Consider the following 26427-nt stretch of genomic DNA (forward strand, 5'->3'; position numbering starts at 1 on the left):
GTTTCTAATTATTTCACCATGAAAACAACACGCAAGAAAAAATTCACACGCGAAACACTCTCTTTGGTAGCACCTCTCCTAGTTCAAACAATCCACATGGTTTTTGCAACATGCTGATGGGTTAAGATCAATGATAAATGGGCGAAGAATCTAGGATCTTCTCAAATAAACCTAATGGGATGTCTGGTTTGTGGAACCATCACATCCTAAATGAGACAGTGAATCATATCTTCATTTTTTGTCATTAGTATAATAACCATGTTCCCCATGTTGTACTAATTATTTGTTTATGAAGGATGGTATGGTGATGAACCAACTATTCCATTCCAAAAAAGTGAGAAATGAGAACATAGTAGATCAACACATTTCTTGAACCAAGCAACCCATAATCGCCTCTATACATCCACCATTGCTAACCATTCTCTCTCACTATACTACCATTACTACTAGCCCACTTAATACTGATTCTAGTGTTGATGCTGAGTTGACATAGAATTAACTTACTATAAAACTCCAATCAAGTAACCAAGAAGTAAAGGACCATCTTACTGTTAAAGGCATTCAATCTTTATATCTCTATCTAGAGGGCTATCCCATTAATATTTCCTTTATATCTCTTATGATTTCATTCTTTATACTTCAATAACTTATCATAATTTTTTATATGTTGAAAAAATCATTATAAAACTATGATTTTTAAATTTAGAGAGTAATGTAGCCTCTCCATTATCTTTTTCCTTTATCTCTGGTGCCATCATCTCCAAGATCCCCTCTATTTAAATTTAAAACAATTTGACTTATGACATGGGAGAAATTACTGTTGGCTGATTTGTTGTGAGAGAAAAACACTGCTGAATGACTGACAAATTCGGCTGATAAGCTCAAGCGAATAGGCTGCACGGTTCTCATATTAGATATGATTGTCTACAAAAAAAAATCACCATACATGTTTATAAAATACTAAAGTACATGATCATTTTTGGTGAGTAGTTACATGCACGGTCGTCTCCAATGTGACTGCACAAATTAGTACAAATGCAGGAACAGACCAAACCATAGTATGAGTACTATTTTTGTTTTGAAATGGTCTCGACTGTCATCATTTTGCCTATAATACTAATAATACAGGTAAGATGATAACAGGGAACGGGGAAAACCGGCAAGCCCAACAGCTAGCAGCAGCAAACGAAACCCACACGGGAGAATCAAAATCAACAGAGACGCGCTCACAGTGGCACACACCAAAAGCATTTGCGACACTTGTGAGGTTAATTAAGCAGCGTCTGGTGGCCATTGGCCATGGCCAAAACACTTGCAGCCAAAAAAAAAAGCCAAGGCAAACCGAGTGAGCTTGAGCTAGCACTAGCAGGCGTCCCAGAGGGAGCCGTGTGACCAGCACTGCTGGGCCACCTCGGCCTCGCCGACGGCGGTGGCCCATCCCGGCGGGTCGAGGAGCATGGCCTCCGCCATCTCGGCCCACAGCCTGGGCGAGTCCAGGTCCAGCTCGAACTCCTCGTCGCTCCCGAGCTCGACCACCACGGGCCCCGGCCCCGGCCCGGCTCCGAACTCGTCGTGGTCGTGGCCCCGTGCCGCCGCCTGCGCCTGCGCCTGCACTTGCTGCAGCAGCAGCAGCGCCGGGTCGCAGCGCACCCGGTCGGCGGCCTCGGCCGCGGCGGCGCGGACGTCGGCCGGGTTCGAGGTCGCCGGGCGGGGCAGCCAGGCGACGCACCCGGGGAAGTTGAGCTGCGCGTCGCGGCCCCGCAGGCGCAGCGCGGCCACGTCGTGCGCCACGGCCGCCATCTCCGCCGACTCGAAGCTGCCCAGCCAGATGCGCGTCTTGGTGCCCGGCTGCCTGATCTCCGACACCCACTTGCCCCACTTCCGCTTCCGCACGCCCCGGTACTGCTGCTGCTGCTGCTGCTGCGACGACGACGACGACAACGACTGGCAGCCGCCGCCGCTCGCCATGGAAGCCATCTGCAGGACGTGGACGTGCTTGCCCATTTGGTCCATCGTGTTATGCTACCAATCAAACCAGTTAGTTGTTGCGAATTAGCGAAAGGATTAGTGTATGCATGTGAAGATCTTTCGATCGAGCTGAGCTGAGCTGAGCTGAGCGGATGCGATGTGGGATTGGATATGATCGATGAAGAGATGAACCACACGGCGGTGGGCCTTATATATATATGGCAACGCATGATGGGGGCACCGGCCGGGGGTCGCAACAAGTCACTTCAAGAGGCCAGCTACTATGTTAAGCTCATGATTTGAGCCATGATTGGGCGCAATAATTAAATGCCCTCTCCTCGCTCGTCCTGGCAGCACTGTGTGCGCGTGTGCAGTTGCTGTGGACGCCTCATGGCTGTTGGTTCGTGTACTACTAGTGCCATTGATCAAGCTAGGGGAGCCATGCACCGCTGTTGGACGAACAGAGCAAAGGACGCATAATAAAGTTTTAGGACTGTGACTGTAAGTATATGCAGAGTATCATCCAATCCTTGCATTGTCCCATTAATTTGTCAAGGAGAATAACGAAGCGTCTACAGCTACAGTAGTTGAAATGACGCACCAACTTGTAGTCTCAATCTTAGTCGAGAGTTTCATAGTGCTGTTTAAAAAAATGTCACGTCAAATGCAATGACACTTGAACATACTCCCTCCGTCCTAAAAAGAATGTCATTTTAGGTTTTCGTGTCACAAGTTTGACTCGATTTGTAGAAAAATACGTGCAATATTTATATCTCTAAATAAATTTGTTAAAAAACTAGACTTAAAGATCTTTCCAATGATATTAATTATGTATTATAAATATTAATATTTTTTACTATATATTTAGTTAAAGTTATTTCTCGGAAAGCGAAAACGACACTTATTTTAGGACGGAGGGAGTAGTTTTATATATAATTAATTATATGACTCATTTCGAGTTACTAACTGTCCCAATAAAGTTTTATTTTTGTAAAACTTATTTCTTCTCTCTTCTCTTAAATATAGTTTCAATTGCTTATCTGCCGCATCTACTAGCTATTTAACAATGTTTTTTCTATTTATAATAAATCAACAAACAGTACTTTCAGCTATGACTTTTTATCGAATGACTGTCGTACATATACGTGGGCATGTGGCTGTGCGTGGCACCAAATCATCTGCGATGTATGTACGTTGCCGAATCGTTGTGCGTATATATAGAGACATTTAGACAGTTAGACTGCATGCATGCACAAGTATATATATGTGTAACCTTGCTATCTTCTTTCTATCTGCAAGCTTAATTATATAACTACTAATAAGCAATTGGAGCTTCTAGCAAGGGAACGAATGGAAGCTTTATAATTTGGGCCTTGTTTAGTTCCAAAAATTTTTGCAAAATCGACACTGTAGCACTTTCGTTTGTATTGACAAAAATTGTCCAATCATGGACTAACTAGGCTCAAAAGTTTCGTCTCGTTAATTTCGACCAAACTGTGCAATTAGTTTTTATTTTCATCTATATTTAATACTCCATGCATACGTTTAAAAATTCGATGTGACGGGAAATCTGAAAAATTTTGCAAAATTTTTTAGAACTAAACAAGGCCTTGGTCGCTGGTCCATTTTGGTATTGGGATGGGGTCGAACAGCCTGGACTTTGGACTATTCCTGACTCCTGAGAGGACAGAGCAACGGGGAGGAAGCTGGCGATGAACAGTGGCGAGATCTGAGGCAGTACACTGACGACTGCAGACGCGGCGTACGGTTGGCGCGGCATGGAGCCATGCATTGCCTCCTGGATCATCATTAATTAATTAATTAATTAATTGGAATCTTTTGTTTGAAGAAGAGTGAGAGTCCCAAATCGGGGAAGAAGGGCATGTATCCGTGTGGGGCCCACGCAGGAGGACGACACGTGTCCGAACCTTGGACATGCGTACGGAACACCATTGGGCCCGCCGTACCGTGCCATGCGTACGTACGTACCGACGGCGACCACAGCGCAGCCGTAATCATCAACGAGCGCTCGAGCATGCACGGACGTGAAGTCTCCCTACGACCCCACCACCACCTCTGCAAAGCAACGGTGTTCTGTTGATTCACTTGTTGGGCGGGGTCCAGATAGGTACACAAAAAGATTGGCATGGAAAGACCTGCCAGCGGTTTTGTGGCTATTTCCATCTGGAATTTACGGAGTACTCCGTTAATTAATTTTAGCTAACTATAAGCTTAATTTAGACCATAGGAGCTAAAGATGGTCTAAGCCTAGATGATGCTACGTACATCTAGTGGACAGCTAACCCGATCCATCCTGATGACATCATGGTATCAGCGTTAGACCCTTTTACATATAAGGGTGTTCTTAACGGTAGGATAAAATATACCATCCATATGGGAACGTGAGATACAGTAAGAAAGAATGAGGAAAAAAGAGTAACCGAGTCAAAAATCTATGTTTTCTCGGAAGACTTGCGATTTTATTGTTGCTTGCATACTCGGCTAACAAGTTTTTCTTTTCCACCTTTCTCTCTCATCCATGTAGAATGAATAAAAGATAATATACCTGCTAACGATTTGGATACGTGTTGGAGATGTCTCTATGCTGTGTTTCCTACTTCCTCCATCCCATTGGCGGACTCAAGGGGAGGGGGGGGGGCTAGGGTGGTTGCAGTCCCCCTCTTGGGCTCAAAAAATTTTTGTAAAAGATTCTATGTATTTGATATTTTTCTATGTTTATTTTATAAATCTTTACTTTTGAGCACCATAAATTAATATTGAATTATCAATCTTAGCTATATCTATTAGTGTACTGGATTGAGCGAGAAATTTTTTTTAGCTATTTTATTTAGCCTCCCTCTTGGTTCGTTGCTAGATCCGCCACTGCTCCGTCCCATAAAGACCGTAGTTGTAGGACTCAACGCTCTCATTGCATTGATGTTGTTGTTATGTTTGATGTTCAATGCATTGTACAACCACCCAAGTCACTCGGATTCACCATCCAGATCCTGTGCAGGACTCTATATGGTAGAGACCAAACGAGTGGTGGAAAGGGTGTCCACATGTTCGCACGTGAGATTTCACAAGTACGACAGTCCTTTTTTACACAATGTAACAGATGGACACACAACGTGTGGACGTGTGGTGATATACTTTCTCCGTTTCACAAAATATGTAAATCTCGCTCTTCAAAGCCACGCTAATTAATGAAAATATAAAATTACGTATGTACTCCTGCTGTCTTCATCTCAACACACACCTATAGAACTCAAAAGAACCATCTAAGTTAACATGATTTTTCAATTACATGTGTATTTTTTATTGATAGGTCCCACCATAAACTTATCTCCAACCTACATTTACATATTTTTTAAAGACGAGATTTAAACTATAGAATCACGCAGTAGCTGACACCCTACCCAGTTAGCTAGGATTACAGTTTTTTTTTTTTTGACAAAATCTGAATCCTACTACTACTCGATAGCGTGTAACCGTGTTTTGTCGTTTGTTATATAAACTGCAGCCTGCACAAAAAGGAAAAAAAAATGCCTTGGATGTTAGAATGGATGAGAGATAAGAACAGACGATATGTACATATATGTATGCAAAATATCTAGGAGCAGCGAATGATGATGAGCACAGTAACAGTGCTGGGAATCAGGATCACGACTGTATACACTACTGACGAACCCCACACACGCCTGTCGTGAGTGAATTGGCATTATCTAGGCTACTATACGTACTACAGCCGTACAGGGATCTCAGCCAAATCATTTGAGTGCGTAGGCGCTGGGTAGTTGCAGGATCAAGGAGCCTCGCATGGACTTTACGGCTGCATGCATGTTGTCGCTGTTCCCATAATATAATCCGTGCGCGTTTGGTGGAGCACGAGCACGACACACCCAACCATATATTCATGAATGCATGATTAATGACGATATGATTATATAGAAGTATACCACTGTATGCTACTACTAGTATATATCTCACCAAGCTAGCAGTGGCTGTAATCATCATCATCATCATCATCATCATCATCTCATCTCATATATATACACGGGATTCGGTCTACTATACGTACAATTCCTAGATATATATACCAGCAGTTTAATGTCGTCCCAAGATCGAGTCAGCTCTGCGTCTTCGTTCCCGGCCGGCCCGTACACACGCTTGTAGCTAGCCAGTACTCGAGAGTCGAGAGAATGTTGAAGCTATTGGTAGCTAGGCCTTGGTTTTTTTTTACAAAATAAACATCGTAGTATTTTTATTTGTATTTGACAAATATTATCTAATTATAAATTAATTATATTTAAAAAAATCATTTCGTAAATTACAGATAAAATATATAATTAATTAATTTTTTATTTATATTTAAAGCTTGTATGTGTCGCAAGATTAGATGTGACGAGAAATTTTTAAAAAATTGTAAAATTTTTGAAAAATAAACAGGGCCCTAGCAGCTCCGATCCGTTTCCAAGCGTGCGTCCATCGATCCCTCGAGCTCTGCTGTCCGCCTGTCCGTACGTATGGGCGGAAACCCCGGGCATGTCGGCCGAAAGAGAGCCACACACGGTGGCGGCAGCGGCGCTTGTGGCTGCGGCAGCCGCTGCGTCACCCGGCTCCGTGCGCCGGGGGTCCCCGTCCACCTTCCTGACCTGCAGACCGCGGTCGGATTTGACTAGTCGACCCGCTCGATCCGCCCGTGGAGTGGAGGTGGCGCGCATGCATGCATGCACTGCACGGACCCCCGCCGGGCCTGCAGGGCGCAGGACGCCCGCCAGCCGGGGAGAGGTAGGCCACCACCACCGCGCGGGGCGTGGGCGCCGTGCCAGCGAGCCGCGCCTGCCTGCGGCTTTGTTACTTCTAGCCAAAACCTAAAATTTTTTAAAATTTTTCCGTCACATCAAATCTTTAGACGTATACATAGAGTATTAAATATAGACGAAAGTAAAAACTAATTGCACAGTTTGGTTGAAATTGACGAGACGAATTTTTTGAGTCTAAGCTAGTCTATAGTTAGACAATAATTACCGCAAACAAACGAAAGTGCTACAGTATCGTAAAAATTTTTTCCCGAACGGACTAAACAAGGCCCGCCTATCTCGGCAACTACAGCAACAGCAACGGTCCCAGCAGTCCCGACGACGGTGGGTGTACTTTGGTGTGCAGTGCAGGCGTGGTTCGTCGCGCTAGCTCGATCGACCGTACGGGCTCTCCCGGACGTGCGCCGCGCGCGCGCGGCCGGGATCGATCGATCGGAGCGGCAGCGGCGGGAGCGCGTACGAGTGTCCGAGTGAGCTGGCCGATCTTGATTCCGGCGGGCCGGGTGGATCATCGTCGCTAATCATGCGCGCGCCGGGACGTGACGGACGACGGACCGGCCGGTGGGCCGGTCAAAGAAAAGGATCGACGTCGACCGGAGGGCCGCCGCATCACCATCTATCAGTGTACGTCGTCCGTCATGATCTCCTACATATCCTACTTAGATCATCTAGGCCTTGTTTAGTGGGCTAAAATTTTTGAGGTCGACTACTACTTTAACACTTTCATTTATATTTGAGAGTTATTGTATAATCATAGACTAAATAGGTTAAAAAAATTCATTTCTTAATTACATAGGCAAACCATACAATTAATTATTGTTGTAATTTATACTTAACGTTTTATGTATAAGTTTAAAGATTTAATGTGATAAAAAATCTTGAATTTTTTTAAAAACTAAACAATGCCCTGGTACACGACTACACGCACCATTTGGGTTCTCGTGGTACGAGATGATCTGGACGTCTGATAGATGGTGCGGCGCTGTGCGGAAGTTGCATCAGCCGCAGACCTAGCTAGAGCCTATTTGTACTTGAGTACAGCGCGCAGACAAGGACCAAGGTCTCGTTTTGTAGCGTTATTTCTAAAACTGTGGTGTGATATGAAATAAAATAAAATTATGATGAAACACTCACAATTTTTAATAGAGAGTTTTATTCTATAGTTTTAAAAGCATTTCATTTCAAGACTTAGAGACAGTTAGTAACTGTGCTAAAAGAGTTTTAAATAAAACTTATTTTTTCTCTCTTTTCTTAAACACACTATTATAACATTAAAAATATCTATATATGGTAACCTATTTAATGTAAATAAAACTTACTTGAAACTCAGACTAACCTAATATGATAAGTCCAGTCCAGTATGTGCTTTAGTATGTATCTACTTGCTCCTCTATAGCACCCTCACTGCCCGTATGATACATAGAGTCTAGTATGTACTGTTTATCAGCAGTATTTTTTTATCATCAGATCTTGTTTGGATGTAGTCGTATTCACATCAATCCACATGTGTTGGGGTGGATTGGAGTGGAACTTGAACTAAATTCCACTCCAATCCACACCAACACACATGGATTGAAGTAAATACGACAACGTCCAAACAAGGCCTAATAAATCATCTTTCAACTATGGTTTATCAGCCAAGCCAATATATATATATATATACCGCGGAAGAACGTACGACGACGCTGGCCGTGGTCGATGCTGCTGGCCTGGTTCCTTTTACCTTTAACTGTTACTCCTACTCGTATGTCTATGATTTGCCGACAGTTGCCATGCATGCATCAGAAGTGGCCATCCATCCGGCCAGCCGTGAGATCGATCTCAGTAGCAGTAGTAGTAATAGTACTCCTACATGGTAACAAGTTGGCCAGGTCGATATCGATCGGTGGCATGCATCGTCCGTGCGTCCACGGTACGGCGCACGTCTCCGTGTCCATCCAGGCCACCAGGTCTCGTTGCATTGCATGCACCGCGCGCGAGTGGTGACAGCTAGAAGCCATGACGAAAGAGATGCACGAACAGCGCGAGCCGGCCGTTGGATCATGATTGCATGGTCCCATATATATATGGCCATATGCATTATCTATGTACGCATTACATAAACAGCACGGTTCGACCCGTCGCTTTGGCCAGCTGTTGATGATTTTGATTCGGCGAGGGCCGAGGGGCTATGACCGCGATTGACGAGATTGAAGGAGCCTCGATCGATCGATGGCAGAGTTGGTTTGTGTCAGGTCGGTAAAAGTTTGGTTGGGCATGGATCGGAACGGACACACAAGGTTCAGAATTCAGATGCTGGTGGAGTGGACGTCCAAGAAATATCCTCCCCGTGGCAATCCTACAAATTTCGGACTTGCGGGGTACATTACGGCATTACGGGCGCCGCGGACGTGACAAGCCATGACAGAAATTATTATTGGACAGAGAGAAAAACACTGTTAAATAACTGATATATTCGGTTGTTTAGGAAGTAATCCTATTCGTCATCATCAGCACGTCCACTATTATCGGAGGGATGAGTCGATGACGTGATTATGCTGGTGAAGATACGATCTAATGAAGGGCGGGTTAATTAGTTCACTGCGCCAGACCAAACAGTAAGTCTGCATTTTAGAGGTTGTGCAGCATATTCTTGTTGGCCTGGACAAGGCAAGGCACTGCAGGTGTCTGGATAAGAGGTTATGCAGGCAATGAACAAAGCCAGTGTGTTTAGGATCGTATGTGCCATTATTACGTGACCATGAACTCTGATCAGCTGCAGCCTCGCACTCTCGCTCGCGCGCGGTCGGGTAATCCTGGGCCGCCGATTCTTATCTCAGCAACCAAAAAGCCCATCGCGCTGGCCTGCGAGGCGGCAAACAACGACTCCGTGCCCCGGCCCACAGAGAGCCCATTAGATCCTCAGACACCCAGCCGAACCGCCAGTCCACCTCCCCGTGACGACCACCACACGCCGGCGTCAGTGGTCATGGTCACGTCACGCACGCCGACGACTCCCAGTCCCAGCTCCAGGACACGACACCTCTAACCGGCGCTGGCTGCCATGCTGCCGCTCGCATACCCCGCCGGCCACAGCCAACTCCATCTCCATCTCCACCTCCCTCCCGCAGCGCTGCAGCGCGCTGCCGCTCCGGGTCGAGCCTACCTTCCCAGTCGCCGCGGCGCCCGAACCTTCGCCGGAGCGCGCCCTCCCGGTTCCAGCGCGGGGGCGGCCGGAACTGAGACCACCTCTACCACTAGCGGCAGCGTCTTGTCGTTCCTGTGTCCGCTCCTCAAACTCCTCGGGGTAACTAGTTTGTTTGTCGGATTTGTCGGTTGCCCAACTCCGGGCTTGGTTAGGCTCGGGATTGCTAAAACTGGTGTTGCTTTGTGTGAGCTTCTGAGCAGGGAGGCGATCCTTCGCAGCAGCGCAACGACGTTGTGGAGGTAAATCTCGTGGCTGAGCAATTGCGAACCCTGAACTAATAATACTGACTTGGATTAGAATCCAGGGTTCTGAACCCAATTGGATGCTCAATCAGATGGCTAGATTAAGTACGTACACTGCGTAATAAATTCACAAAAGGGAACCTCTGACCAGTCCCATGTATTTGCTGCTTCAGACATACTAGTATTCATTACTTTTCATTTCACGTCTACTCTGGATCAATTTTTGATAAGTACTCTGGGTAATCTACTAACAATGCAAACGATGCAGGTATTTCTGATCATGCTGGTTGTTACTTTATAACGTAATATTTCTTTTTGGTTTCTTTCCATGACTTGTGTATATGTGGCTACCTTTTGTTCCCCAGGTCACGACATCTTCAATTTCAAGTTTAGCTAGACTGCAATGGGGATCAAAAGTGGCTACTAGCAGTGGGGAGAACATAGATTCGGCAATAAGCACTCCAACTCTTCAATTGTATGAGTTTGGTAAAACAATAAATTCTGTTACCTATGGTTGAAGGCTTGCATTTCTGATTTCCTGCAATTTACTGATTTAAATCCCTTGTTATTGTTCCAAAGAGGCATGTCCCTTCTGTAGGAGAGTTCGGGAGGCCATGACCGAGCTTGACCTTTCTGCAGAGGTGCTCAACCTTGTCTTACAATGTTCCTTCAGCTCTGCAATAGAAGCATTGTACTGCTAATTAGTACCCTCTCCATTCCAAATTATAGATACATAACTTTTGCTATGCACTTAGATATACACTATGTCTAGACAATGACGGAGCCAGAAAAAAATTATAGCTGGGGCGAGTTCTAACATGAAGATAAACGAAAAAGCTTATGGCACAAATCGCACAGTATTCATCAACTACGATTGTAAAAAATATAGCAAAAAAACTAGAATCACAAAAGTTATTGTGAAAAAAATAAATTAAATAACTGACAAAGCTGCTGCCCCTACCAAGTTCTGCTTCTCCTCCCTCCATCGTTCCTAGCGATGGCAGTGAGCGGACGAGCAGTGTGCCGCGCTGGCGCCTAGCAGCGGCCGGCGAGGGTGGCGGCGAGCGCGTGGCTGGTTCCTTGCATCGGGCGGCGAGGGTGGCAGGTGCGTGGCTGGTTCCGTTGGTAGCTGGGGCGGCCGCCCCACCCCGCCGCTAGGGTGGCTCCGTCATTGTGTCTAGATACATAGTAAAAGTAATGTATCTAGAAAAGCCAAAACATTTTATAATTTGGAATAGAGGGAGTACTTTGGAAAACCATGCAACCGTTTTACCTGTACTGGCTCTACTAGCATTATAGTCGGTGCTGGCTATTGGTGTAGTATTCTGATGCTGTCTTCCGAATGGTACCAATTCTTATTCCTAATGTTTCAGGTTTATCCATGTCCAAAAGGGTCACTAAGGCACAGAGATGTGGTCAAGAAAATTGGAGGGAAGGAGCAGTATGTCTTCACCCGCTAAGTATTACTGTTTACTAATAGATGTGACAATGCTTCAAGTGAATATATCTTGGAAAGTTTCTGAATTCTATGTTTGTTCATTAAACATTGTTGGCATTACTGAAAAGAGACATAAATCTTCTGATGCACTGCTGATAGTCATTGAACTGTGGTATCTGTACTCAGGTTTCCACTCCTTATTGACGCTAGTACTGGTATCTCAATGTATGAAAGTGGTAAGTTCTGATCAATTCTTTTGGTTTGAAGAGAATCCAAACACAGTTTGTTCACACTGTTCTGGTTTGCTATCTGCTACAATTCCATGACATTGAGTCTCTGAAACTTTTTGGCCTGCAGTCAGAAAGACTGTATTTAATAGGTATAGGATAAGAGTTAGTTCTTATCTGTAACTGTAACTCTGTGTAATGAAGTTCAAGTTCACTACTATAACGGCATAATAAATTTGGACGCTAATATGCTCTTGGATTGGATGTGCAGGAGATATTGTGAAGTACCTGTTCAGGCAGTATGGACAAGGAAAGAGTCCTTCTCCTGGACTTCTTGAGAGGTATCCAGCTTTGCTTGTTTTGAGAAGCTTATGTTACCTATCTTATGTAACCGTGCTGATATGCTTCATACTTGATGATGCTGAAATTATTTTCCAAGGAAGTATGATAGTGGGATGAATAAAATGAAAGTACTTTCTATAACAGGTCTGGACAATTTTCTTTTCAATGTATGCGATTCTCAATGCCTCCCCATCTCTCTGCAGTACAATTTTCACAGGATGGGTGCCCACTCTTCTTAGAGCTGGAAGAGGAATGACACTGTGGAACAAAGCTGGTGCTGTACCTGCAGAGAAGTTGGAGCTGTTCTCATATGAGAATAATTCTGTGAGAAATCGCTGCTCTCATTGTTGTCATGTTACAAGTTGGTTGTATTATCTGTCTCTGATGACGGTGCCCTCTCCCTTTGTACGTTATGGATTCAGTATGCAAGGATAGTTCGAGAGGCTCTCTGTGAATTGGAGCTTCCTTATGTTCTCCAGAACGTTGGAGAGGGATCATCAAAGACAGATTTGCTTCTAAGGAAGTCGGGCTCTAAGCAGGTAATTCTGCTAGCCATATGACACACCATGAGAAGGAGGAACTGACAATTTTCATGATAGGATCTGAATCTCTGATACTCAGAATCAGAAATGTAGCCTATCTACCTGTATCATTATAGATATGCTTTCTTAGGTATATCAGCATGTCCATTATTTGGTTATATCAACAAATTGTCTTTGGTATCAGATTTTTTTTTTCTAGTTACCGGTGCATTACCTAACTTAGCAAGGCAATTGTTTCTCTTCCCTTTATTTTCTTCATTCACGAGGAACATAGCATTGCTGTTTACCTGCATCAATTCTTGACAACTTTACTTCTCTAACAGAAAAAGGGTGAAGCAAGGGTAACTTCTAACTCACGAATAATCATGGTGTTGCAGGTGCCATATCTGATTGACCCTAACACTGGATTCCAGTCGAACGACCATAAGAAGATACTAGCTTACTTATTCCAGCAGTACTCACTTAGTAGCCAGTAGAAAGCAGACGTCCACAACTTCACTGTATGTTTTATATGATCTTACATATGTGCTGGTACAGTGTATCAGACGTGGTTTGTACATATACTTGGTCTGCTGCACTTGTGTTCCTCACATGACACTTCATTTCTCCCCAGCTAAAAAGCCCCAAAGCAATGTTGTTCGTACTAGTACCTTTTTTTTTTGAAAGTGTTCGTACTAGTACTTAAGAGTTAGGAGAGCAGAAAGCTACACTACGTAACAAGATCGTGATAGTCTTTGGCAGGCCAGGTGCGTGTGCACGTGCCGCGAGCGGCCGGTGCGGCGCGCCCGTGAATCCCTGTCATCTCATAAAAAAAAAACTTGAGGGAGCACTCCGACGTCACGACGCTGCGGAGTTCCATAAAAACAAAATGCATCACCGGATCGGTTGCTTATTACTGGCCTTGTTTAGTTGCTAAAAATTTTGCAAATTTTTTTCACATTTTCCGTCACATCGAATATTGTGGCACATGCATGGAGCATTGCGAGACGAATCTTTTAAACCTAGTTAGATCATAATTAGACAATATTTATCAAATAACGAAAGTGATACAGTATCGATTTCCTAAAAAATTTTGTAACTTAACGAGGCCAGTTTATAATACACCTGCGGTTTCTCGAGGTGCGTGAGAGAGGCGACTTCCACCCCCGGAGGTTTTGCATCTTCTCTCACGAGTCCTCACCTCGTCCCTCGCAGAAGCATCTTCATCCCTCACTCCTCCCTCTCTCCTCCGCATTGTTCTTGGAATCGAAGATTGGAAGAGCAATGGGCAACGAATTGTAAGTTTGTTCTCCCCTTTCTTGTTCCCTCTCTTATTTCCCCCTCTCTTCTTCACTGTACCAAAATCTTGGTCTTGTTTGCTTCTTCTTCGACAGCGATTACCTGTTCAAGCTTCTCTTGATCGGCGATTCCTCGGTGGGCAAGTCCTGCTTCCTCCTCCGTTTCGCTGTGAGTCAGGCGGCGCCATTTGATGCCCCACCATTAATTTGCTGCAGACTTGTGCTCCCGTAGACCATACGGTTCTGTGGTCACTTACACCTTTCTCTTCCGTTTTGTGTTCGTCTAGGACGACTCCTATGTAGACAGCTACATCAGCACGATTGGTGTTGACTTTGTGAGTTGGTTCCTCTTGGAATGCTGCATGCATTCTTGGTTTTTTTTCCTCCTATCTGAACTACTTCAGGGCATTTGGGGTGTTCTTTGATCTACTGACCATCCCATTTTCCTGGTTCTGTTTGTGCAGAAAATCCGCACGATCGAGATGGAGGGCAAGACCATAAAGCTGCAGATTGTAAGTGGTTTCCTCAACGCTTTCACATTGCTGCAATGGAACACGTTACTTGTTGGCAGTGTTCAGTACATTGATGGAAGTCACATAGAAAAGGCTGGACGCAATCCAGTCTTCAGTTTCGTTTTCTGGGTGCCAATTCAATTTGGTTTAGAACATACAATTCCATGGTGGTAAGAACATAATGGCACATGATGTAAAAAAATGCCTAAAATCATTTAGGTCAATGTGAAAAGATACATTTTTTTTGTTCTTGTGCCAATTGATGATGATAAAAGGGTAGAGATCTAACTCTCTGACTCTCTCTTGAACAACTTGTATCGGCTAATTCCTAGCATGAAAGCGGGAAAAGACTGAAAATGTCACCGTTGATTCATTTTGGCTTCTGATCGTCTTTTTATTTAGGAATTATTTTATTTAAAGCAGCAACTGTAATACCCAATTTGGTCAGATATTAGTGGCACCTGATGACCGATGCTGCATGTTTGAACAGTGGGACACGGCAGGGCAGGAGCGGTTCAGGACCATTACAAGCAGCTACTACCGAGGAGCTCATGGGATAATTGTAAACAAATTAGTCAACCCGCCAATAAATTTCGTAAAGTTTTAGACCTGCATTTCAATGAACACATCTTGGTTGCCAAATGTCCCCAGATTGTTTATGACATCACAGACATGGAGAGCTTCAACAATGTGAAGCAGTGGCTTAGTGAGATTGATCGATACGCCAATGACACCGTATGCAAGCTTCTTGTTGGCAACAAATGTGATCTTGCTGAGAGCAGGACTGTCGATACTTCAGTAGCACAGGTCAAAACTTCCAAGAAGCTTATTAATTCATCAATACTATAGTAGTTTAGCAAGCAATGGTTGACCTTTGTAAACTTTCTTGAGCTAAATCGGCAACAGAAATAAGTGCAGGCTTATGCTGAAGAGATAGGCATCCCGTTCCTTGAAACTAGTGCTAAAGACTCGATCAATGTCGAGGAGGCGTTCTTGGCAATGTCTGCTGCAATTAAGAACAGGTATGGCAAAGCGGTTTTTCTGATTTCACTCAAAGGGGTTATACTGAGATTGAAAATTCCTTGTCTCATCTGCAGTAAAGCACGGAGTCAGGCAGCCCTGGAGAGGAAGCCCTCCAATATAGTTCAGATGAAAGGGCAGCCAATTCAGCAAGAGCAGCAGAAGAGTAGATGCTGTTCAACATGAGGCACAACGACGTCTATCTTTGAAGAATCAGTAAAATGATATCTGCTAGATGTGTTTCTCTGCCTTCGTTTATTTTGAAACACATATAGTTGCAAAAATGTAGTGGTGACAAACTCGAAATGATTCTGAGCCAGAACTCTGACTGCCAAATTTCATCATTATATTCACAAAGTTCTACCATATTGAACATAGAGGTAATTCAATCTTAAAAAGTAGTTTATTTACACATGCAGAGCTTGCATAGATACAAATACTAATTTTCCCCACGATGGAGTGGTAGTCAGGATCTGATTATGATGTCCTCGCATGGTAGCCTAGTTGAACTGGAAACATAGCTTATGAGTTACTATATCTCTGTTTATTTTTGTCCCAAGTCAAACTTTTCGAATTTTGACCAAGTTTGTACAAAAATGCACCAACATCTACAACATCAAATTAGTTAATTAAATCCACCATTAAATCTGTCTCAATGGTGCATTTGTTTCGTATTGTAGATTTTTATACATTTTTCTACAAACTTGGTCAAGAAGGTTGACTTGGAACAAAATTGAAACACCATACAGTTTCAGAACCGAAGGTATAAATCCATAGGATGGCAGCTTTGTCTACAAATAGTAGTTTCTCTCCATGGTTAGCTGGAATGGTGTTTGCGGTGTCATCGCCGTGTTGCTGAAATTCAGAATCCCATTCTGCTCAATTATCTGCATGCACAAGATTAAGTCAGCGTGTAATGTGCTGTAACCCTTAACCCGACCTTATGTCTGTTATGGTTGGCCAGAGGACCAGCGCATCTATCCTTCACGTCAAGAAATAAAGATTATAAGAGAGATTAGACCAGTTAGGATAGTTTGTTTAGGATTGTTAGACATGGTTTTCTAGAATTTGGTTGGATGTTACCTGGGGTCAAGTAATCATGTCTTTATAAAGGAAGGCAGTGTCTCAATCAAGAATCAAGCAACTAGGAAGAATTAATCCCAAGTCTCCTCAAAAGTCTAGTTTCCATCCACGCCACTTCTGCCTGGCTATATTCTTGGCAGTGTTCATCCTTAATGACCAATGGTTCATAACAATGTCTGGCACTCTGGCCTTTGTATAGATAAAGGGCAGCCAGGTAGGCCTATTGTCAATTCCTAGATCGGTAGATCCTAATGCAATCTTTCAGAGAGAGTGTTCTTTAATCTTTATATATATTAAAAGAAAGGAAAGGACATGCAGATTTGCAGTACCCTTTCCTGAAGCACGCCATTGACAGCCTGCAGCATGGCTTCCTGCAAAACAGAAACACAAAGAGACCATTGGTGACGGAAATTGCTAAACCTTAGTTTGTTGCAGGAACAGAGCGACAAATACTGAACCAACCTTGTTTCTGAGCATCTCAATCTCCCTAGAGATGATCTGCATCTGTTCAACATATGAGAGTAGTACATCAAAATACTATTTTCTTTTTGGAAAAGATATCATGTCTGTGTATGAAAGCATATAAACCTTACCTTCTGGGAGCGAATGCTATTTACCCACATTTCAAGATTATTTTCAAGGGTTTGGAGCTCGTCAAGATTCATGTGGTTTATATCATTCTCTACATTCTCTCCATGCATGTACCTGCATGGATGTGCTTAGATCTGTCATGAGTCCTGCAATCAATACTATAATTGTTTACCAAACACTGGAATAGTCTGGCACTTTCTTGTGATTTGAGGATTCTTGGTAGTTCAACATGACCCATCAGCTCATACTGGTAAGTTGATGGAACATAAATATAACTATGAAGCTGCATCCTCTCCAGCGCTTATACAGTATACGTGAAACACAGTTACTTTACCTGAATCCCTTTTGAAGCAAATCAATTTCACGCGTTAACGCTAACACCTCTTGTTTTATTATCTGCAAAAAACGAAGAGAATATCAGCGTACAGAATGATTGTTAGTGCTTGTGAAGTCCTGATAGCATCACCGGATAAACAAATGCCAAGGACAGGTGCACTGAGCAAAATTTTCCTCCCTAATCTTTCTTTCCGTTAATTGTTGATTTGATACTGTCAGTTCCTGACCTGGGTTTTGTTGTGGTTGCTACTTTCACCAGGCCTTTCTGAATAGGTTCTCCTGTACCTCTCGATCAAACCTTGCATGTTCCTTCATATCAACAAATTTCAAAGAAATGAACAATGATCACCATGCACAGTAAAGTTTCCATCAATAAACATGAAAGAAATACAGACCCATTGGTGGCTAGGTCATAAATCTTGCCATGAGGGGAGATCACGATGACACCGATAGCAGCATCACATAGAACAGATAACTCCTTAGCTTTCTTCAGCAGGCCCATTCGCCGCTTGCAGAAGGTTACCTGCCGGTGCACCGGGTTTTCGATCTTCCTCATCTGAACCTTACCACGAGCCATTGGATCTTCAAGCCTTTTTCTTTTCTACTAGTTTTGTGCACACAGCCTCTCACTAGTTTTGACTAGCTTCAGAGGCTGTTGTGACCAATCTGATCCCCCTCTTGCACTTGAGGCAAATGGCGACTTGGATCCACCAAGGAAGTGAGCATTTTATTGTCGCACCTGACTCCTGAGGACAAGGAATAACTGGTAGGCCAGTCCTTCCACTCTGTAAAGGCCTACATACAGGATCTGAACTGTCACCCTTGTATAGATCATTTTTCTTGAACATGAAGGGGGGATGTATATAGATCAGTTTTCTTGAACACAAAAAAGAGCTGTGTATCTTGAACACGAATAAAGAAACCCTTACAAAGGATGAAAACAGTCGAAAACGGAATTACAATATAGAAAACGAACGCGGTCGGTACGGAATATTTCTACATTTTAGCAATTAAAGAGTACAAAAAATGATTAAAAAGGTTGTGAAACCAACTGAAACTGACAAATTTTTATGTTTGACAAAATTCGAAAACGGTATTATAATATAGAAAATGATATCATAATATAGAAAACGAAAGCGGTCCGTACGGAATATTTCTGTTCCGTTTTCATCCCACCCACACTACACATATCACCAAACTCTGAAATTACATTAGTGCCTGTTCTAGACAGAGAAAACTACCACGACCAGCAACTTGATTAACCTTCTTCTCTTGGCTGGGCAGTCAAACTAAAAAGTATTGTTTTGATAACGGCAACAAAGTCTGACACTGACACATGAAACCTCTTGCTTGTAGGGAAGCCGCCAAAACCACTGGGAAACCATTATGTCCTTTCAATTAGTCTTGTTTCATGTTGATGCCCAACTGCCTCGGGAGTCACAGTTTCTGTTGCTATAGTAGCTTGCTAGCGAAAGTGTACTAGGTAAATACTAACTGGGTTCAGAGCGCATAAAGTTATTTTTCCAAATGAATAAATAAATTCATGTCACCTGTACTACCCCCAAACTAAACAATCAAGTTGTCGATGATCATACTGAATATTAGTGAGGAATATATCCCATGTAAAGATTTACACTTTACATTGTTAAGAATTTGTTCTATTTTGAAAGGTCAGACTAATAAAAATTTAAAATCTGCAGCTACCTTTCTTCTAAGCTCATATTCTTTATGCCTGTCATCTGATTCAAATTACAGAAAACAATTTGTTGTGATAAGCCATGGTTGTAAATACTGTTCGCTGATTTCTAAATAGCACAAAGTAGAAAAGGTGCACACTTCTTGGCTGTTGAGGTGCCACTACATAACACCACATTTCTAATTAAAAAAAAACTGTTTGTAAACTTGGCTTCTGGACCTCTGCTTTCTGTGTAAACTCCAACACAAACCAAAAGAGTATCAAACGGAGCTGTCAGAGGCACAACCTGTTCTTTTGGCATGACCGACTTGAACAACCAAACTACCTGCTGTTTAGCAGGTTTCAGTTTGCTGCTTGGCACTACAATTTTGTTTAATTAAGGAGAATGCATTAGTTCACTCAAGAGCCAGAACCTTATCATTTGCACAATCCCAAATAGGTAAGTACTAAAAGAATAAAGCAATAACATGCTTTAGGAATTAGGACCACTCCTTTTCTTGCTAATAAGAAGCTTTCAGCGGGCGTACATATAATAACTTTCAAGCACGCACAACTGAAACAAAATCTTAATTGACCAAACTATCAAACTAAAGAAAAACTATATGGTTCCATGTGGACCATGATTACAGTTTAGCAGGACCACTCCTTTGATAAGCCCTTTAATATTGCTTTAGATATTATATTCTGAACCAATTATCTTCAAGTATATATTGGAATTCGACTAGTCGAGGTTATCAATCCCAGCAGCGAGGCACAGCAATGAAATCATATAATTCATTCAGCAAATCCTGGGAATTCCTATGAAACCTTAGAGTCAACAACTTTAGTTACGAATCGAGTGTAGCTCAGCTAGTTGGATTTCTTACGATGGAACCTGTCGTAGGATTCAATCTTCGACCTGAATATGATGTTCATATTTAGATTTATTTTAAGATTTTTTCGGTGGTAGGCATCATGCCTATCAACAGTGAAGCGCCTGTTGTGATTTTGTCAATCTCAAGATCATCTGAGATCATCTGCTGACTCGATCTCTGTTATTCAGAGGTACTCATAGAGGTAGAATATGTGCACGTTTCTTTATAGGGGTGAGTATGCGTATATGTATTAGTGTCTGTGTCTGTACTATGATTTGCAAAAAAGAAAAAAAACCGTTAGTTGTTCAAACAGTTGGATATCCTCGGTACCCTCTAGTCCTAGGTTCCTAATCCCGAAACAATAGAACAAAAGGTAATAACAAAGATATTAACACAAATGAAATAGGATGAAAAAGAATCTGAATTACTATTATCACTCTATTTCGTCAACCAGTACATGCTCCCGGGATATTCTCGTCGGACACGAGCCTTTGATAATCTCACTCTCATCAACTTGGTCAAGAGAATACAAGAGGCAAAGCATCTTCGTTGCTTGGGCTTGAGGATTCTACGTTCACAAAAGGGGATGACATCCCGAAGGTATGGACCCTAACAGTAGCCCCTAGGGGCTTACCAACTATTATATTTTTTAACTGAAAGTTTAATTAGCTTTGAGATTGGTGATTCGGATGGTTTGTTGTCATAGTTGTTCTGTTTTTGGGGATTTCTGCAATCTCGGATTTGTGTTCTCAATAGTCGCTAGCTTGCGCTTACAAATACAGTCATTTCATGGTGACATGTTTCACTTTTGCCCATTTACCTTTTGTGGATTGTTTCCCCTCTGTTGCTTTGAGTGAAGGTGGTTTACTTCTGAGCTGTTTTTATTTTTGAAGATTTTAGCCTGGTTGTCGCATCCATCACCAAAGGTATTTTTCTCATTTTATATAGGTAATTTGTTGTAACTAGTTTTTTTTATAAAGGAATATTTTTATGAAAGAAGCTGTGGCAGAACCTCCTGAATTAAGTGGCCCACATGCACACATCATTGTCCCAAAGACTTCTGATCGACGTGCACGAGTTCCAAATGACTCAAGAAGTCTGTCGGGTGTCCTCGGGAAACCCGAATCATCCACGTAACTTTCTTTTCAGGAATTCCCTCATCAAGTATCACAGTATTACAACATTTCATAGATAAGAGAAATCAGAGTAAAAGCGGAAAGGTTACATAACATAGATTGAAACTTAAGTTCAAAGTTTACAAACCATAAGTATTTAATACATAAAAGCTTCGGAACTTTATATTACCTAAACCATAGATCACACAACAAGTTTTTACTTGCCCAAGGTCACACATCAGGTTCATCATCATCACTCTCCTCCACAAGAGTAAAATACCCATGACCATCAAAAGGATAATCAAGAGATTCACCTGCAACATGGGTTAATAAAACCCTGAGTACAAAAGTACTCAACAAGACTTAACCGACTATAAAAGAGGTGAAGACTCAGTTATACAGGCTATGGGGATTCAAGGTAAAGCTTTAACAAGATCAAGTATTTCTTTTGCATAAAAGCTTACTACGAGTAAAGCCTAATTTCAAGTTTTAACTCAAGATTATCACTTATAACTAGCCAGTATCATTATCCAACTTTCATAAGCAAAACACCTCTTTCTTATACCAAAGATTCACTTATTACTACGATGATGGTGTGAGGATTGAGGCTCCATGTCCGAGGAAACACGGCGATTCGAATCGATTAAACCCAGCTGGGGATTCAGTACCACACGACATATGTAGAACTTAATCTTGCATATGTCAACCTTTTCTATAGATCCTCCCATACAAGAACGGGTCCAGCGTCACCCGAGAGTACAGTACACCACCATCCTACAGCCAATCTAGATGTTTCCCGGTCATCTCAGATCCGTAAGGTGGGTACACGCTACTCTCGCCATCTTTCCACTCCCAGTACGCGGTTAGCCGTTCTCAAGTATCGGAATAGCTATAGGTAAGGCTTACCGCCGCATGTGGGCTGTACTCAAAGGTCTCAATCACAACAGGCCAATCAACGGTACGGTCCTTAATCGACACAGTTGGAGACACTACTTTAAGACTCCATTCTTAAAGCAAGTCCACCGACCGGTCTCAAGTTGAACATTATTGATCTTAAAAGTATTCCACAACAACCCTTCAAACTTTCTCATTTGAAAACTTATCTAAAAAGCAGGACTAAGCATACTAAGTATTTTCATAAAACAAGAATCAAGGTTAATATGGAAATCATCAAGGTAGGTAATGCAGCAAATAGGATTCACTCAACTCCTATTCACCTAATGCATCATATTAACTCAAGTGATATAAATAACTTTATGAAAATACAAGGATAGGGTTTAATGTCCGGGGCTTGCCTTGGTCGGAGGGGACGTTCGGCAACTCAACAACACTCGAAGGATCCACAAACTCGGAAGAAACCCACTGAGGATCAGATTCTTCCGGAGCGTACTCTATACGTAAAAGTGCATATGCATGATTATGATAAAGACAGGTTACATGTTCTTGGATGATAACAACAAAATATGATTATCTCGAGTACACTTTACCTTCATGGTAAAGAAACAAATTAATCTAGCTATCAAAGCATAGAGTATTACTAAACCAATTTTATCATCTTTATTAAACAAGATTGTGAAGTTATCATACAACAAAGATCATTTATATGAAATAAACCATAACCAGGGAGCATGTTATGCCAAGCGACCTCTGGTTATCAAACAATCTAAAATATCACCCAAATCCTAAAGGGATTAATTATTTCTATTTCTTTTATAAGCATTTAAATAGCTTTATTAAGAAGCATAGCATACTTTATCAAACAGAGCTGAAATTAATCATGAAGCTAGATATCAGTTACACAAAATCACATATTAAATTTCATGATTTTTGGATACACCCATAATTGATTAAAAATCATGGAAGATTTATTTATTATTAAACAGAGGCAATTTTTACATACATGCAAACTATCAGAAAATAGAATCTAATATTTTTCATGTGTTCTACTCATTTTAAGGAAGCCATACAAAAATTCTCATAATTTTTTGGATTAGCACAAAATTTATTACACAAATTCAAATATAAAACTAAAACTGCAGAAAAAGAAAAAGAAAACGTTACTGCACAGTGGACAAAAATCGGCCCGCAGGCCGGCCCACTCCACTCGGCCCGCGCGGACGCTGCGCGCGCCTCCCGTTCTCTCAGCGAGGTCGCTGACAGGTGGACCTCACCTGTCAGTTCTATCCCCTACACGCGCGGCGACTCGGCCGCGACTCCGGCGGCCGATAGCGAGGTCCTCGGCCTCCGCGCGCGCGCGCATCGGCTCCGCCTCAACTCCGCGACTCCATAGGTACCATTCGCGGACGCTCTACCTCACTGCTACCACCTCGGCCACGATAGGAGCGGGCGGTCGCCATGGCCGACTGTCGGCCGGCCACTAGGGCCCGGTAGAGAGCAAACGAAAGGCGTAGGGAGGTTCAAGGTGGTTTAGGGAACACGATGCTCACTTCACCACGGCGGGAGAAGCAGCTGAAGTTGCTGGCGACGGAGACAGTGAAATCGGGCGGGCGCTCCGGCTCCGGCGAGCTCGTCCCGGCGATTCTGTTCGTGCCCAAAGCAAAAGAGAGAGCGCATGAGCTACTAGAACACAAGTAGAACTTGAAACAGCGGCCGGATAAGCATGATACCGAGCAGAATACCGTGGCCACGGAAAAAGACTCACGGCGGCGGTCTCGGTCGGAGTTGGAGAGGATAGAGGTGTCCCGGCGATTGAGAGGGTTATGGGGCGAGCTTGGTGGTGTTCTGGATTCGCAAGGAGGTGGCGAACATCGTAGACGGCTCAATTTGATGCGAGGAGGATCGAGCACGGCCAATTTGGATTGGGACGGGGTACTGCTCCTCGGTGCTCCGGTGGCGGAAAAGCAGTCGGTACTCGCAGAAGAGAAGGGCACGTCGCGCCTCTGGTTGCCAGCAGCTGCTCCACATCGTCACGGACGTGAACACGCGCGTGGACGAGGTAAAACGGTGGCCATGCGCTGGCATTCACCGATCCAGACTCGGGTGTCCACCGCCATGAACAGGAGCCAAAACTTATCCCCCCCTTTTTGTCTGGTTTTGCAAAAATCGACCAAAAGATGAACTGAAGCCAAATTTTCACCAAAAATAAACTTGTGCAAAATTTTGTGAGCTACAAAACATCTTTTGGTGGCCAGAGCTAATTCTGGGTGGAAAATAGCTAAATTTTCTCAACAGTTTTGAAATTCAAGCTCAATTCCAAATTTTTGAATTGGGCAAAACAGAGTTTCCAAAATTACTTTTGATTTTGCATAACAACTTGAAAAACTCCCAACATGAAAGTTGTTCAACTTTTCAAGCTCTACAACTTTCATGTTGACCACTTTTCAAAATTCCAAACAGATTTTGAATTGGAGATTTAAGTTTGAAAAGGGGACACTTTTCGGAAATCTGTATTTTCAAAATTACTTTGAATTTTGTACTGAAACTTCAAAAACTCAAAACACCAAAGTTGTACATCTTGACAAGATCTACAACTTTGCTTTTGAACTCAACTTCAAATTTTGCTTAGTTTTTAAATTACACAAAAGGGGACAAATCTAGGGTTTTGAAAACTAGGGTTTCCCCCCTAAGCCTTTCGGAAAAACTTTCACCCAAGGTTTTTAAACTCCAAAACAAACATCCATACATAAAATAAACACACTTTACTTCCTAAACACATTCATCCAATTTAAACTTATTTTAAGTTAATGCATTAGTGTGTGCTTAACGAATTTACGATGCAATGCTCATGATGACATGTCATGTTTTAGTTCGCTTAACACGAGAGTGTTACAGAAAATTTTAAGTGATCTTGCTTACAGGAGAGTTAATTTGGCTCTCCTGCGTTGGCAAGGAAAACCTTGCCGCAACAGACTAGAGTGCTCGGTAAAGCAAGGATTATGTGTTGTACGGTTGTATTAAACGAGTATAGATGGCCATCGGGCCGTGCCAACCCGACGCGGGGTCGTGCCTCAACGGGCCACCGTGCCGGCCGTGCCGTGCTCGTGCCTGGCTGAAGGGTCGAGATGGCGGACTAGAGGGGGGTGAATAGTCCTTTCTAAAAATTATCGCACCGGCTAACCGAAACAAATGCGGAATTAAATCTATTGGCCTAGCCAAGACTACACCCCTCTATCTAAGTTCTCTAGCACCTTGTAAAAGAACTTAAACAAGAAAACAAGGTGCTACCTTAGCAAGAGCTCACCTAACCAATTCTAGAAGCAAGGTCACACAAACCTATGCAACTAGTACTTTGCAAACCGGGGGAGCTCCTACACAAACTAGTGAGGCAAAGCGCACAAAGCCTAAGCTCACTAGCAAGCTCAATAACAAGGCAACTAATGCCAAATTAGAGAGCGCAACTTACTTAGCTACACAAACTAAGCAATGTAACTAACAAGGTTACATAAACCGAATTAGCCACCCAAGGGAACTACTTCTAGCTACACAAGCAAGAAGGTAACTAGCAAGCTACACAAGCTTAACTAATTACAAAAGCAACTACACAAGCACAAGTATATAAAGAAAGTAAATACAAGCTCGTGTATAGCGAATGCAAACCACCGAGAAGAGTAGACAATGTTGACACGGTGATTTTTACCGAAGTTCACTTGGTTGCCACCAAGCTACGTCCTCGGTGTGGCGATACACCCACTTGATGGATCACGAGCTAATTGGCATTCCAAAGCCAAACCCTCAGCGGGTGCCGCACATCCACTCTCAAGATGGGGATCCTCCAAGCCACAAGCACTCCACTAGAGTTGCTCTTCGCGATCCCCGCGGGGTGAGCACCGTACCCCTCACAATCTCTTCTCCAGAGCACCGCACAATCTTCTTGCGTGCTTCGACGGAGTCACAAGCCACCAAGCCGTCTAGGAGGTGGCAACCTCCAAGAGTAACAAGCACCATCGGCTTGCAACACGAACACCTAGTGCCACACGATGCAATCTCTCAATGCAACGCACTAGAATCACTCACTCGCTATTGATTCGCACTCTTGCAAGCACAAGTGAGTTAGAGGCTTTCCTAGCACTCTCCAAGCACCAGCCAAGGCCAAGGGTGCTCAGCACCAGCCAAGGCCGGCCACCACTTCTATTTATAGCTCCAAGGGCTAAACTAGCCGTTGCCCCTTTACTGGGCAAAACACGAGGGCACCGGACGCTCACAGGGAGCCACCA

General features: G+C 43.1%; 4 protein-coding genes across 4 annotated transcripts; 2 read left to right on the forward strand and 2 right to left on the reverse strand.

Annotated features, from left to right (window-relative positions):
• On the reverse strand, positions 899-2233 carry LOC8080347 (ethylene-responsive transcription factor ERF027). Its single transcript, XM_021464040.1, has one exon. It carries the CDS (start codon positions 2011-2013, stop codon positions 1363-1365), a length of 651 nt encoding a protein of 216 aa, XP_021319715.1. The 5' UTR covers positions 2014-2233; the 3' UTR covers positions 899-1362.
• Positions 9719-13415, forward strand: LOC8080348. The gene is made up of 10 exons (XM_002446485.2): positions 9719-10077; positions 10179-10217; positions 10586-10706; positions 10800-10861; positions 11594-11661; positions 11845-11894; positions 12157-12226; positions 12431-12551; positions 12650-12766; positions 13147-13415. The coding sequence occupies exons 1-10, from the start codon at positions 9835-9837 to the stop codon at positions 13243-13245; spliced, it is 990 nt and encodes a 329-aa protein (XP_002446530.1). The 5' UTR covers positions 9719-9834; the 3' UTR covers positions 13246-13415.
• Positions 13860-15935, forward strand: LOC8075851 (GTP-binding protein YPTM1). The gene is made up of 8 exons (XM_002446486.2): positions 13860-14046; positions 14143-14215; positions 14334-14381; positions 14511-14558; positions 15049-15120; positions 15210-15365; positions 15477-15580; positions 15656-15935. Exons 1-8 carry the CDS (start codon positions 14033-14035, stop codon positions 15762-15764), a joined length of 624 nt encoding a protein of 207 aa, XP_002446531.1. The 5' UTR covers positions 13860-14032; the 3' UTR covers positions 15765-15935.
• Positions 15885-18319, reverse strand: LOC8075852 (MADS-box transcription factor 26). Its single transcript, XM_021463908.1, has 7 exons — positions 17984-18319; positions 17816-17897; positions 17587-17648; positions 17255-17366; positions 17124-17165; positions 16991-17032; positions 15885-16465 (listed from the first exon to the last, which is right to left on the reverse strand). Exons 1-7 carry the CDS (start codon positions 18163-18165, stop codon positions 16370-16372), a joined length of 618 nt encoding a protein of 205 aa, XP_021319583.1. The 5' UTR covers positions 18166-18319; the 3' UTR covers positions 15885-16369.

This window comes from Sorghum bicolor, chromosome 6 (genome assembly GCF_000003195.3).
Source record: "Sorghum bicolor cultivar BTx623 chromosome 6, Sorghum_bicolor_NCBIv3, whole genome shotgun sequence".
Taxonomy (NCBI): domain Eukaryota; kingdom Viridiplantae; phylum Streptophyta; class Magnoliopsida; order Poales; family Poaceae; genus Sorghum; species Sorghum bicolor.

What these genes read in the sequence shown, in the direction of transcription:
- LOC8075852 (XM_021463908.1), bottom strand. Translation starts at nt 18,165, where the DNA reads ATGGCTCGTGGTAAGGTTCAGATGAGGAAGATCGAAAACCCGGTGCAC. An exon ending in ATAGCATTCGCTCCCAGAAG is followed by an intron (nt 17,166 to 17,254) that starts GTAAGGTTTATA and finishes TATGTTGAACAG; the next exon opens with ATGCAGATCATCTCTAGGGA. An exon ending in TTGAGATGCTCAGAAACAAG is followed by an intron (nt 17,033 to 17,123) that starts GTTGGTTCAGTA and finishes TCTGTTTTGCAG; the next exon opens with GAAGCCATGCTGCAGGCTGT.
- LOC8080348 (XM_002446485.2), top strand. Translation starts at nt 9,835, where the DNA reads ATGCTGCCGCTCGCATACCCCGCCGGCCACAGCCAACTCCATCTCCAT. An exon ending in AAAATTGGAGGGAAGGAGCA is followed by an intron (nt 11,662 to 11,844) that starts GTATGTCTTCAC and finishes ATCTGTACTCAG; the next exon opens with GTTTCCACTCCTTATTGACG. An exon ending in TATCTCAATGTATGAAAGTG is followed by an intron (nt 11,895 to 12,156) that starts GTAAGTTCTGAT and finishes TTGGATGTGCAG; the next exon opens with GAGATATTGTGAAGTACCTG.
- LOC8075851 (XM_002446486.2), top strand. An exon ending in GCTTCCTCCTCCGTTTCGCT is followed by an intron (nt 14,216 to 14,333) that starts GTGAGTCAGGCG and finishes GTGTTCGTCTAG; the next exon opens with GACGACTCCTATGTAGACAG. An exon ending in AGACCATAAAGCTGCAGATT is followed by an intron (nt 14,559 to 15,048) that starts GTAAGTGGTTTC and finishes ATGTTTGAACAG; the next exon opens with TGGGACACGGCAGGGCAGGA.
- LOC8080347 (XM_021464040.1), bottom strand. Translation starts at nt 2,013, where the DNA reads ATGGACCAAATGGGCAAGCACGTCCACGTCCTGCAGATGGCTTCCATG.